Source organism: Rutidosis leptorrhynchoides, chromosome 3 (assembly GCF_046630445.1).
Source record: "Rutidosis leptorrhynchoides isolate AG116_Rl617_1_P2 chromosome 3, CSIRO_AGI_Rlap_v1, whole genome shotgun sequence".
Lineage (NCBI taxonomy): Eukaryota > Viridiplantae > Streptophyta > Magnoliopsida > Asterales > Asteraceae > Rutidosis > Rutidosis leptorrhynchoides.
Window position 1 is genome coordinate 692,731,540 of NC_092335.1, and position 15,591 is coordinate 692,747,130.

The 15,591-nt window shown below is 34.1% G+C and overlaps 1 protein-coding gene across 1 annotated transcript; it reads right to left on the bottom strand.

Moving 5' to 3' along the window:
• Positions 1-8,181: 8,181 nt before the first annotated feature.
• Positions 8,182-9,318, bottom strand: LOC139902748 (F-box/LRR-repeat protein 12-like). The gene has a single exon (XM_071885350.1). The coding sequence runs from the start codon at positions 9,316-9,318 to the stop codon at positions 8,182-8,184; it is 1,137 nt and encodes a 378-aa protein (XP_071741451.1).
• Positions 9,319-15,591: the final 6,273 nt, after the last annotated feature.

A 15,591-nucleotide genomic window follows, 5' to 3' on the forward strand; every position in this document is an offset into this window, starting at 1 on the left:
AGACAGAACTTAGAGGGTTACGAACCCAAGGATTTGATATTACCACGTACGAAAGACGATTCACAGAATTGTGCCTATTGTGTCCGGGAGCATTCGAAGATGAGGAAGAGAAGATCGACGCGTTTGTGAAAGGATTACCGGAAAGAATCCAAGAAGATATAAGTTCACACGAGCCCGCCTCCATACAACAGGCATGTAGAATGGCTCATAAACTAGTGAACCAGATTGAAGAAAGAATTAAAGAACAGACTGCTGAAGAGGCCAATGTGAAGCAAGTCAAAAGAAAGTGGGAGAAAAACGGTGATAAGAATCACCAATACAACAACAACAGCAATTACAACAATAATCGCAACAATTATCCCAAAAATCGCAACATCAATCGCAACTACAACAAACGGCCCAACAACAACAACAACAACAACAACAACAGCAACTACAACAATCATCCCAACAACAATAATAACTGCAACAACAACAACAATCAGAAGCAGCTATGACAAAGGTGTGAAAAGTATCACTCGGGGTTCTGCACCAAATTTTGCAACAAGTGTAAAAGAAACGGTCATAGAGCGGTGAAGTGTGAGGTCTACGGACTAGGGGTTAATAGAACGAAAGGAATAAATGGTGTCTGAATGAGTAATGGCGGAGCAAGTAGTGTCGGAGCAAGTTATGCCAATGTAGTTTGTTATAAATGTGGAAAACCGGGCCACATTATTAGAAATTACCCGAACCAGGAGAACACGAATGGACAAGGCCGCGGAAGAGTTTTCAATATTAATGCAGTAGAGGCACAGGAAGACCCGGAGCTTGTTACGGGTACGTTTCTTATTGACAATAAATCTGCTTACGTTTTATTTGATTCGGGTGCGGATAGAAGCTATATGAGTAGAGATTTTTGTGCTAAATTAAGTTGTCCATTGACGCCTTTGGATAGTAAATTTTTACTCGAATTAGCAAATGGTAAATTAATTTCAGCAGATAATATATGTCGGAATCGAGAAATTAAACTGGTTAGCGAAACATTTAAGATTGACTTGATACCAGTAGAGTTAGGGAGTTTTGATGTGATAATCGGTATGGACTGGTTGAAAGAAGTGAAAGCAGAGATCGTTTGTTACAAAAATGCAATTCGCATTATACGAGAAAAAGGAAAACCCTTAATGGTGTACGGAGAAAAGGGCAACACGAAGCTACATCTTATTAGTAATTTGAAGGCACAAAAACTAATAAGAAAAGGTTACTATGTTGTTCTAGCACACGTCGAGAAAGTACAAACTGAAGAAAAGAGCATCAATGATGTTCCCGTCGCAAAAGAATTTCCCGATGTATTTCTGAAAGAATTACCGGGATTACCCCCACATCGATCCGTTGAATTTCAAATAGATCTTGTACCAGGAGCTGCACCAATAGCTCGTGCTCCTTACAGACTCGCACCCAGCGAGATGAAAGAACTGCAAAGCCAATTACAAGAACTTTTAGAGCATGGTTTCATTCGACCAAGCACATCACCGTGGGGAGCTCCTGTTTTGTTTGTCAAGAAGAAAGATGGTACATTCAGGTTGTGTATCGACTACCGAGAGTTGAACAAACTTACCATCAAGAACTGCTACCAACTACCGAGAATCGACGACTTATTTGATCAACTACAAGGCTCGTCTGTTTATTCAAAGATTGACTTACGTTCCGGGTATCATCAAATGCGGGTGAAAGAAGATGATATTCCAAAGACTGCTTTCAGAACACGTTACGGTCATTACGAGTTTATGGTCATGCCATTTAGTTTAACTAATGCACCAGCTGTGTTCATGGACCTTATGAACCGAGTGTGTGGACCATACCTTGACAAGTTTGTCATTGTTTTCATTGATGACATACTTATTTACTCAAAGAATGACCAAGAACACGGTGAACATTTGAGAAAGGTGTTAGAAGTATTGAGGAAGGAAGAATTGTACGCTAAGTTTTCAAAGTGTGCATTTTGGTTGGAAGAAGTTCAATTCCTCGGTCACATAGTGAACAAAGAAGGTATTAAGGTGGATCCGGCAAAGATAGAAACTGTTGAAAAGTGGGAAACCCCGAAAACTCCGAAACACATACGCCAGTTTTTAGGACTAGCTGGTTACTACAGAAGGTTCATCCAAGACTTTTCCAGAATAGCAAAACCCTTGACTGCATTAACGCATAAAGGGAAGAAATTTGAATGGAAGGATGAACAAGAGAAAGCGTTTCAGTTATTGAAGAAAAAGCTAACTACGGCACCTATATTGTCATTGCCTGAAGGGAATGATGATTTTGTGATTTATTGTGACGCATCAAAGCAAGGTCTCGGTTGTGTATTAATGCAACGAACGAAGGTGATTGCTTATGTGTCTAGACAATTGAAGATTCACGAGCAAAATTATACGACGCATGATTTGGAATTAGGCGCGGTTGTTTTTGCATTAAAGACTTGGAGGCACTACTTATATGGGGTCAAAAGTATTATATATACCGACCACAAAAGTCTTCAACACATATTTAATCAGAAACAACTGAATATGAGGCAGCGTAGGTGGATTGAATTGTTGAATGATTACGACTTTGAGATTCGTTACCACCCAGGGAAGGCAAATGTGGTAGCTGATTCCTTGAGCAGGAAGGACAGAGAACCCATTCGAGTAAAATCTATGAATATAATGATTCATAATAACCTTACTACTCAAATAAAGGAGGCGCAACAAGGAGTTTTAAAAGAAGGAAATTTAAAGGATGAAATACCCAAAGGATCGGAGCAGCATCTTAATATTCGGAAAGACGGAACCCAGTATAGGGCTGAAAGGATTTGGGTACCAAAATTTGGAGATATGAGAGAAATGGTACTTAGAGAAGCTCATAAAACCAGATACTCAATACATCCTGGAACGGGGAAGATGTACAAGGATCTCAAGAAACATTTTTGGTGGCCGGGTATGAAAGCCGATGTTGCTAAATACGTAGGAGAATGTTTGACGTGTTCTAAGGTCAAAGCTGAGCATCAGAAACCATCAGGTCTACTTCAACAACCCGAAATCCCAGAATGGAAATGGGAAAACATTACCATGGATTTCATCACTAAATTGCCAAGGACTGCAAGTGGTTTTGATACTATTTGGGTAATAGTTGATCGTCTCACCAAATCAGCACACTTCCTGCCAATAAGAGAAGATGACAAGATAGAGAAGTTAGCACGACTGTATTTGAAGGAAGTCGTCTCCAGACATGGAATACCAATCTCTATTATCTCTGATAGGGATGGCAGATTTATTTCAAGATTCTGACAGACATTACAGCAAGCATTAGGAACTCGTCTAGGCATGAGTACTGCCTATCATCCACAAAATGATGGGCAGAGCGAAAGGACGATACAAACGCTTGAAGACATGCTACGAGCATGTGTTATTGATTTCGGAAACAGTTGGGATCGATATCTACCGTTAGCAGAATTTTTCTACAACAACAGCTACCATTCAAGCATTGAGATGGCGCCGTTTGAAGCACTTTATGGTAGAATGTGCAGGTCTCTGATTTGTTGGAGTGAAGTGGGGGATAGACAGATTACGGGTCCGGAGATTATACAAGAAACTACCGAGAAGATCATCCAAATTCAACAACGGTTGAAAACCGCCCAAAGTCGACAAAAGAGCTACGCTGACATTAAAAGAAAAGATATAGAATTTGAAATTGGAGATATGGTCATGCTTAAAGTTGCACCTTGGAAAGGCGTTGTTCGATTTGGTAAACGAGGGAAATTAAATCCAAGGTATATTGGACCATTCAAGATTATTGATCGTGTCGGACCAGTAGCTTACCGACTTGAGTTACCTCAACAACTCGCGGCTGTACATAACAATTTCCACGTCTCGAATTTGAAGAAATGTTTTGCTAAAGAAGATCTCACTATTCCGTTAGATGAAATCCAAATCAACGAAAAACTCCAATTCATCGAAGAACCCGTCGAAATAATGGATCGTGCGGTTAAAAGACTTAAGCAAAACAAGATACCAATTGTTAAGGTTCGATGGAATGCTCGTAGAGGACCCGAGTTCACCTGGGAGCATGAAGATCAGATGAAGAAGAAATACCCACATCTATTTCCAGAAGATTCGTCAACACCTTCAACAGCTTAAAATTTCGGGACGAAATTTATTTAACGGGTAGGTACTGTAGTGACCCGAACTTTTCCATGTTTATATATATTAATTGAGATTGATATTTACATGATTAAATGTTTCCAACATGTTAAGCAATCAAACTTGTTAAGACTTGATTAATTGAAATATGTTTCATATAGACAATTGACCACCAAGTTGACCGGCGATTCACGAACGTTAAAACTTGTAAAAACGACATGACGATATATATATGGATATACATATGGTTAACATGAGATTATGATAAGTAAGTATCTCCATAAGTATATTAACAATGAGTTATATACATATAAACAAGACTACTAACTTAAGGATTTCGAAACGAGACATATATGTAACGATTATCGTTGTAACGACATTTAAATGTATATATATCATATTAAGATATATTAATATATCATAATATCATGATAATATAATAATTTAACATCTCATTAGATATAATAAACAATGGGTTAACAACATTAATTGAGATCGTTAACTTAAAGGTTTCAAAACAACACTTACATGTAACGACTAACGATGACTTAACGACTCAGTTAAAATGTATATACATGTAGTGTATTTAGATGTATTAAAATACTTTTGGTAGACTTCAAGAAATATATCAAAACACTCATACTTAACGAAAATGGTTACAGTTACTTTCCCATTCTTTTCTTTCATCAAGAATTCTAGTCGTATTCTTACCCGTATTATACACAGCTTCAAAACGTACTTACTATGGGTATATACCAATAGGAACTAGTATGGGATTCCACTCTTGATTATGTCATGTATGACTAATCAATTTTAACTTCTACCATGAGCTAGTTAACTAACTAGAACTCCTTTTAACCCCACTCACCACTCACCAATTACCACTCATCATTCACTCCATTTCACTTCCAATTCTCTTTCTAATTCTCTCTCAACACACACACACTATTATGAACGTATTTTTCCAGTAGTTAATCATCATCTTCATCAAAAATCACTTCAAGAATCAAGCTATAATCATCATAGGAAGAACACTTCAAGAACACTTCAAAAATCCCTTCAAGTTTACTAATTTACTTCCAAGCTTTCTAATCCATTCCAAGTAATCATCTAAGATCAAGAAACCTTTGTTATATACAGTAGGTTATCTTTCTTATTCAAGGTAATATTCATATTCAAACTTTGATTCAATTTCTATAACTATAAACTATCTTAATTCGAGTAAAAATCTTACTTGAACTTGTTTTTGTGTCATGATCCTACTTCAAGAACTTTCAAGCCATCCAAGATCCTTTGAAGCTAGATCATTTCTTGTCACTTCCAGTAGGTTTACCTACTAAACTTGAGGTAGTAATGATGTTCATAACATCATTCGATTCATATATATATAAAACTATCTTATTCGAAGGTTTAAACTCGTAATCACTAGAACATTGTTTAGTTAATTCTAAACTTGTTCGCAAACAAAAGTTAATCCTTCTAACTTGACTTTTAAAATTAACTAAACACATGTTCTATATCTATATGATATGCTAACTTAATGATTTAAAACCTGGAAACACGAAAAACACCGTAAAACCGGATTTACGCCTTCGTAGTAACACCGCGGGCTGTTTTGGGTTAGTTAATTAAAAACTATGATAAACTTTGATTTAAAAGTTGTTATTCTGAGAAAATGATTTTTATTATGAACATGAAACTATATCCAAAAATTATGGTTAAACTCAAAGTGGAAGTATGTTTTCTAAAATGGTCATCTAGACGTCGTTCTTTCGACTGAAATGACTACCTTTACAAAAACGACTTGTAACTTGTTTTTCCGACTATAAACCTATACTTTTTCTGTTTAGATTCATAAAATAGAGTTCAATATGAAACCATAGCAATTTGATTCACTCAAAACGGATTTAAAATGAAGAAGTTATGGGTAAAACAAGATTGGATAATTTTTCTCATTTTAGCTACGTGAAAATTGGTAACAAATCTATTCCAACCATAAATTAATCAACTTGTATTGTATATTATGTAATCTTGAGATACCATAGACACGTATACAATGTTTCGACCTATCATGTCGACACATCTATATATATTTCGGAACAACCATAGACACTCTATATGTGAATGTTGGAGTTAGCTATACAGGGTTGAGGTTGATTCCAAAATATATATAGTTTGAGTTGTGATCAATACTGAGATACGTATACACTGGGTCGTGAATTGATTCAAGATAATATTTATCGATTTATTTCTGTACATCTAACTGTGGACAACTAGTTGTAGGTTACTAACGAGGACAGCTGACTTAATAAACTTAAAACATCAAAATATATTAAAAGTGTTGTAAATATATTTTGAACATACTTTAATATATATGTATATATTGTTATAGGTTCGTGAATCAACAGTGGCCAAGTCTTACTTCTCGACGAAGTAAAAATCTGTGAAAGTGAGTTATAGTCCCACTTTTAAAATCTAATATTTTTGGGATGAGAATACATGCAGGTTTTATAAATGATTTACAAAATAGACACAAGTACGTGAAACTACATTCTATGGTTGAATTATCGAAATCGAATATGCCCCTTTTTATTAAGTCTGGTAATCTAAGAATTAGGGAACAGACACCCTAATTGACGCGAATCCTAAAGATAGATCTATTGGGCCTAACAAACCCCATCCAAAGTACCGGATGCTTTAGTACTTCGAAATTTATATCATATCCGAAGGGTGTCCCGGAATGATGGGGATATTCTTATATATGCATCTTGTTAATGTCGGTTACCAGGTGTTCACCATATGAATGATTTTTATCTCTATGTATGGGATGTGTATTGAAATATGAAATCTTGTGGTCTATTGTTACGATTTGATATATATAGGTTAAACCTATAACTCACCAACATTTTTGTTGACGTTTAAAGCATGTTTATTCTGAGGTGAATATTAAGAGCTTCCGCTGTTGCATACTAAAATAAGGACAAGATTTGGAGTCCATGTTTGTATGATATTGTGTAAAAACTGCATTCAAGAAACTGATTTCGATGTAACATATTTGTATTGTAAACCATTATGTAATGGTCGTGTGTAAACAGGATATTTTAGATTATCATTATTTGATAATCTACGTAAAGCTTTTTAAACCTTCATTTATGAAATAAAGGTTATGGTTTGTTTTAAAAATGAATGCAGTCTTTGAAAAACGTCTCATATAGAGGTCAAAACCTCGCAACGAAATCAATTAATATGGAACGTTTTTTAATCAATAAGAACGGGACATTTCACTGGATCCCTTCGGACCTGGAGAACGTGTGAGGCTGAGTCGGGGTTTGGTGAACCAACAGGTAGCTCCTCTAGTTTAAGTATCGGACAGAATTAGTCAACGTATTCCACTGTTGTTTCCTAAGTCCTAACTTTAAAAGAAAATAGAGCAAGATGTGTGTGTGGCTAAACTAGAGGTTGCAATTTCTACCCATTTACTTTTTATGAATGAGTCAATTGTGGTTGTATCTCAAATGGGTGGTCCAAATAGAGTAGATGTAGCTAACGGTGGTACAAGTAAAACTCAGGTTGAAAGTCGTCCAAACCTTGTTTCTAATATTATCATAATCATAATCATAATCATAATCATAATCAACTGGCTGGCTGCATAATAAACATCTATCTATTCTATTCTATTTATCGACAAAAAAAAAAAAAGATATATTGGGAAAAATAAGTTCGAAAGTATTTCACAAGACTGGATATGAAATTGTCACTAAGATATTGAATGTATAAAAGGGAACACAAACAAAACAACAAAATTTAGAGTTTAAAATATTACTGTGAATAGCATGCATTTATTTATTAATACAATAAAAATTTAAACAAAACAATGGATGTATGAATCATCAAAGTAAAATGAATGAATCTTCAGTGTCCTCCTCTTTCACATGCCCTGTTCGTCGGCTCGAAACTTTTCAAGAGTTTTAAATGCCCAGCTTGGGGCATCATTCCATGATTCTTTAAATTTGATCTCAACACCACCCTCTCTTTATAAACTACTAAGATCATTGACTCCATCATCTAGAAGACGGTTCCAGCTGAATTCATCAATGAATAACACAGAAAGGCGTTTGCAGCTAGCACCAATAGATATCAATCCTTTTCCACAATGGTGGATGTTACAAGATGAGACATGAAGTGTCTCCAAATTTTTTTGACAATATAATCCAATAGACTCCCAACCAGAAATCCCAATCTCGTTACAGCCTGTTAAGTTCAACTCTTGTAACAATGGACACCCTCTTGAGATTTGAAGTGTAACATCATCATCAACAGAGCAGCAGGCAGACATGTTAAGATACTTAAGTTTTGAACCAAATCCTCCTAAACCAATACGATCCAAGAAGAAAGTTGAAGGGTAGTCTTTAAAAAAAGAAAAAGCAAGATTTAGATACTCGAGACCACCTCCACTTACAATATGACTAACACCCATACAAGGATCCAAGTCGCAACTAAAAGCTTCTAAGCAAACAAGCGTCCGAGAACACTCTCGAAAGCCTGCGCCATGGATATTATAACAACCACTTATCCTGAGCGCTCTGAGTTGACGACAATTTTGGTTTAGATAATAGATCCCATGGTCACTAATATCTTGGCATGAATTAAGATTCAACTCCTCTAAAGATTTGCATGATTGTGATACAACTTTCAACCCATCATCACTAACAGACGTACCAGCGAGACTGATAACAGTTAACAAAGGACAAGCAGAAGCGATCAATGCAAGTCCCGTGTCGGTGATGCTACCACATTGATCAAGATAAAGGGAGTTCAATGTAGAGCCATATTTTAGCAATGGGGTTAAACATGAATCTGTGATATTTGGGCAACCAAAACTATAGCAAAGAGTCAATGTCTCTAATTTAGTAGTATGTCGGCTAAGCAGTTTATTGATAATAAAGGAATCAACGATACTATCGCCTTTCGAGCATGGGATTTTCAAGGATTTACGCCTCCGTGAATTTTGAATATGACGAAAAGTAGAACAGGTTAGACCGAAAGAATTTTGATCAATAGTTGAGTTTAATTTTTGAAATATGTAGTACCAACTGTCATGATCGAGGAGTTCGAGTTCAAATAAAATATGTCGTCTAGTACAAACCCTGAGGCTTGAATCTCTACCCATCAGTTGGTTTATATTCAACTCATCAATTCCTTAACAATAACTAACAATATGGCTACAAACGCTTTTCAAAAACAAAAAAAAATAATAATAATAAAAATAAAATAAGATATAATAAAATAAGGCTACAAACTATTTAAAAAAATTAAGCGACACTTTTGTACCTGTAGTCGAGATGATGATGAAATCGACTACGTACTGCTAGGGTTTTTGTTTTATAGTTGGAAAAGGGAGTCGGGTTTCCCTATTGAATTAGACCAAGGTTGCAGTTTCCATTTTAGTTTTGGGCGGGCCAACATAAAAGGCTACAGTTTATTATTACTCAATGGATTGGGCTGCATTAAAAACTTGGACTGGACTGGGTTTTTTTTCTTATTCCACTTGGTGATGGTTTGAAGAAAGAGGTTGTCTCAAGGTTAAAAAAGAATGGTAAAATTCCCTGCTCTTTTGGAACGAGACGACGACATTTCGATTGGTGAGAGCATTCAAAGACATTTTCAAGATTCGTAAGGTTTTCATGGTATTCCCGGGTTTTGTCAAGACGGTAGTTCGAGGTCAATCACAGGGCGCGGATCTCCTAGTAAGGTAGTGGCACGTGCCACCACTGAAATAAATCGATATAGTGTAAAAAAATTGGATTTTTAAGCGGTGCTACCACTAAAATTTTCTGTTTTTCTTTGTGTGCTACCATGGAAGAATGGAGAAGAAAAATGGAGGAAAAGAATGAGAGAGAGAGAGAGAGAGAGAGATAGAGAGAGAGAGAGAGGGGGGGGTAATAAAGAGATGTAGTATGTGTACTTTTTAAGGTACTTTTCAAGTTGGTAAATATTTTTCTTTTTATTGGATATATCACATATGTTAAGGAGTAAAGCTATACATTATTTGCTTTTTTCCTTCTTTTCATTATATATACATAAACATATACGAGTATAAATCATTCTCCATATATAAATATAAAATTTACTCATGTTATGGTTATTTATTATTGTACTATGTAATATGTAATACGGAGTATTAGCTTAATTTATAATAAAAACTCAAATCACCAACACAACAACAACAACAACAATACCCAATTTCACTAAAGTAGAGTATGAGGAGGTTAGATGTAGACAGTCATTTCCTCTACCCTAAGGTAAAAGGGAAGTCATTCCTCCACTCACGAATACCTATCGGTCCCCAGGTAGAGGAAGTCGTCCCTCCCTATTCTGTAGAGCAGAGAGGCTGCTTCCTAGGGACCTCCGACCAGAAAGAACCAAGAAATCCGATATATGAAGTAAAAATATACAAGTTAAGTTGATAAAATAGAAACTTTACCATGAATAATGTATATTCCAATACAATATGTATAGGTAAATAAAGCATATAACAATATAATGTAATATAACATATAAGTAAAATATGCGAGTGTCAAATATGCAAGTATAACAAGTCATGTAAGTACAATAAGTATACGTAAACATGTTAGTAAGAAGCATGTAGGTATAATATGCAGTATAAAATAGATGGTATACTATGTAGGTATAACAAGTCATGTATTTTTATAAAAGAAGTGTGTTGCTCCGTTTTGACTCCACTCAATTTCAATTTTAAGCCTATAACTTTTACTTGTAGTTGTTTCTCAAGTTCTTTTATTATTATTATTATTATTATTATTTTTTTTTTTTTTTTTTTTTGTAAGATAAAAAAACTAGGTAAAAAGTAATGGGATAAACTTGTAAAGTATAGAAAAAATATAATGTAATGATTATTTGATAAAATATAGTATTTTTGTGTGGACAATTAATATGGGACGGATCGAATATTTTTATATTATTTTTTAAAATTAAACTATTCATTTTTTGAACAGCTATTTCGACATCAAATACTCTCATTTGTTACCCACAAATGCGTTATGAGAAAATTCTTCACATATCATCGCCACATTGAGTACCTGGTGTGTTTTGAATTAAACTGAGTGGTTGAGGGCATACACTTTTATTCACCACAACAGAATCTTTAAGAAAGCTTCCCTCTGAATTCGTACATGCGTCAACTAGAACTCAGATCTAACTCATAACTTATATCACTCAAACAATGTCTCGGTGGTAAAAATTATTAATTATTATTATATGCTACCAGTGACTAAACTTCCTGAATCCGCCACTAGGCTGCAGGCTGCTTATTTTGCTCCCTACTTGCTATCAATACCATGTATGTACATACTACAGTTCTTTATAGTCAATAAAATCCTTTGCTTATCAAAAAAATGTCAATAGGCCTAGTCGAGTATTAAACTCTAGGAAAATTGAGGACGAGTCAATTATGGGAAAAGGTGATTGTTATGGACTTGTGGTGGATTAATTTGAAACCAGACATATACACTACAAGGAATTTGATGTTTCCCAACAAGCATAACACAAACGTGGCTATGATGCAGGATTGGGTCAAGTTGGGTACGCAGAACTTGGGTTGCAAAATTATTGGGCCAAAATTATTGAAATGCCCCGTCCTAATCCATCTGGACGAAGTCTTCAACAGTTGGTCCCATTGCGAGGTTCTGACCTCTATATGCCATGAACGACTCCATGTAATATGAGCAAATGCACAGCTGAAGGCTTCTTTAATACCTGAGTATAAACATGCTTTAAAGTGTCTGAGTTCATAAGTTTATCATAAAATAATAAAATCCATTATTTTGATAGACCACATGATTTAAATGCTGCATGGTACAAATGGGCCAGAATCCTATACCCACCTGTAATGTATATGCGATATCTGTTAAATACAGTACACCTTTCTCGTGTACGCAACCATTTTTCATAAATCTTAGTAACCGTACACATATCTAATGTACAAAATATAATACACATAACCTGTGTATAAAAATCATTCTCTCGATACATAACATTCATATCAATTGGTGGCAATTATCATGTCCACATAATTCAATGGTGGCAATTATCATATCCACATAATTCAATGGTGGCAATTATCATGTCCACATAATTCAATAATAATCCGCAGAACTTCTGTCTGCATAATAACTCATTCGAGGAATGTTTTGCTTGTGTCTATCTCGTCAAACATTTATAAAAGCATTGCATGTATTCACAGTTCAAAATATATTTCAAAAGCATTTAATAAAGCAGTTGTAAAAACAACGCATGTATTCTCAGTCCCAAAAATTGTAAAGAGTAAAAGGAAGCAAATGAACTCACATAATGTATTTTGTAGTAAAAATACATATGACTTTATTGAACAATGCAGGGCTGGCCTCGGATTCACGAACCTATATCATTCATATATATGTTAAAATATATACTTGTAATCGAACAAATATATATATTATTAGTGATTTTAATTGTTATTTTAAGTTATGTGTTTTATTAATAATTTAATTAATTATCTTTATTTTATATACCTTAAATAAATAATTACTCAAAATATTACTATGGTTGTATTAAATATAGTTTTATATCATTAATAGTCATATGATACAATAAAAAGTTGTTTCAATTTTATAATAATAATAATAGTTATTATGATAATAATAATGATAATAATAATAATAATTTTACTAATAATGATAAAAATAATGATATTAATACTAGTAATACTTATTTTAATAGTAATATTGATATTAATGATAATAATAATAATACTTAATAATAACATTAATACTAATACTTAATAATAGTAATAATAATAATAATAATATTAGTAATAATAATATTAATAATAATAATAATATTGGAAATGAGTAAACTACCTTTAAGAGATTAAGTAAGCTTTAAAAAAAAATTGCCCCAGCTCGGGCTCGAACCCCTGACCTCTCGCTAACCTGTCAACACCCCATACCACTCCTTCTGACTTTGGTTTTCTGAAATATTTCCCAGCTTATATTTACTTAACTTATATTGTAACTGTTTCTTCTTCTTTAACAATAAGTATCATCTTCATTATTTTGTCTAACCTCAATAATATCAAATTTCCTGGATCAATCATCATCATTTTGTTTATTATCAATCCCGTCATTTTTTTTTTCTCATAATCATAACAGTAGATACCTGGCCCAACATCTTGGCATTTTAAATCCCAATAATGAACTCAACCATAAGCCCAATAATACACTCCTAAACTTAAATAAAGCCCGATAGTCAAGTGGGATTTTGTTTGGTTTTGTGGCTGATCAAATACAGTCAATGGTTACCAGTTTATATTCGAATGGCATGACATTTAATTAATGAAACTTTAATCAACAAGTCCACCTTATTCTTGTATTATGTCAGCTGAGAAGAAAAAAAAATGAAAAGGAAACAAAGTGATAAAGTGGTCGATTTCTTTTATCTTTAATAATCAAGTGGGGTTATAGGGTTTGACAACAACATTATAATCATCTTCATCATCCTTATAATTAGAAGACAGAAAAACGGAAGCAGAAGCAAAAGTAGCAGCGTAGCAGAAAAGAAGAGGATAATTGTTGTTCGGTTTTGTAGTTTGGAATCGAATAGAAACAGAAGAAGATATAAACATATGGATGGTTAAGTGGGTGGTGTATTGGGTCACTAATGGAACACTTACAGCAGTAGTAAAACGAGTTGCTAATAGAATAAAATATTCGCAGAAGCTTCACTATTCCATCTTCAACTTCTTTAATCACGTTCGTATAAACATAAACAGGCGTAACATTTATTGAGTGGGCGTGTGGGTCCGTATGACAAGGCAGCTCAACAATATACGGAGTATAAAATAAAACATAGTGAGATTTTGTTAAAAACATGGGTGACCCATTACAAAGAAAAATCGACTTTGCAATTTATAAAAGAAGGGTTCATTTGCAAGTGGGATTTTTGGCATCCAAGAAAAAAAAGAACCGTCCCTATCTTAACTTCCATCTATGCTTCCTTATATTTGCATAAAGCAACTATAAATCACTTCATTTATCATGGTTACCATTATTATTTCTAAACACAATTTTTCATTATCACTTTCCTTTGTCGCCCATGTAACAGCAACCAAAAGCAGAAACATGAACGGTATAGCTCAGCCTTAGCAGTAATTGTTGTTCAAACAGTGGTTGTGGTGATCGAAAGTGAAAAATATAAAGGTTGCATTGGTTGATCGTTGGACGGTTTAGTGGTGGGAGTGGCGGTTTGTTGAAGACGTGCTCGAAGGAGATGAGTTTCAAGATGGTTTCGTTGGTGACGGTTTAAATGGGTGATGAAGAGAAAGAGAAGAAATGGTTCTCGGTTGTTGATGGTGGATTGAAGATAATCTAGGTGGTGTTGTAGGGTGGATACATTGTGATAATTCTTTAACTAATAGTACACCATCGATTACTTTTATAGAATTGGCTACGATGGTGCCTCTTTTCTTTATCAGACAAGAACAAAAAATGAAGCAGTAAAAGGGTACGAATTGATTAGGATCGATACCCATATTTGTTTTTAGTATCACTAATTGGTACTGAAAATCAATCACACACAGTTACCTTGACAAATTGATACAGATTTGGTTGCTAGTATTTAATTACGGATTAATCTGTGTTTAAAATATAACTACTATTTTTATATAAAATATAAATAATTCAGTATATGTATATAACTGGTTTGTATATATAAATATCGATGTTCATATATAAACATATATGTATATATGTTTTTATGTATTATAATTAATTAATAAATATAACTTTAATAAGATTCCTAATATTATAAATAACAATAATAATAATATATTAATGATAATAATACCATTATTATTAATGATAATGATAATAATAACTAAAATGATAAATTGTTCGTGAATCGTCGGGAGTAGTCAAAGTCAAATGCATTCATGAAAAAAAATAGTTCAAACATTTCGAGACTCAACATTACAGATTTTTGCTTATCGTGTCGGAAACATATAAAGATTAAAGTTTAAATTTGATCGGAAATTTCTGGGTCATCACAGTACCTACCCGTTAAAGAAATTCCATCCCGAAATTTGATTGAGATGGTCATGGTTGACAATAAGTATGTTTTCATGACTCATACGAGTTGAAAATTTAAAGTTTTATCATCATTGAGTAATGTAGATAAAACTATACGTTTGTCAAGAGTACGAGTGAAGCTATCACCAAAGAGTGAAATGAGTAGGTATAGATTCGTCATGTCTTTTGACGTAGATATGGTTGGTTTCCGGAGTTCAAGGGATTTAGAGAAAATCTTCGTAATAAGATTTGATTCTTCGGTAATTAATGGAATTAGGATCCGCTTTAAATGCGATCATCTGTTTTGATTGATCTGTCGG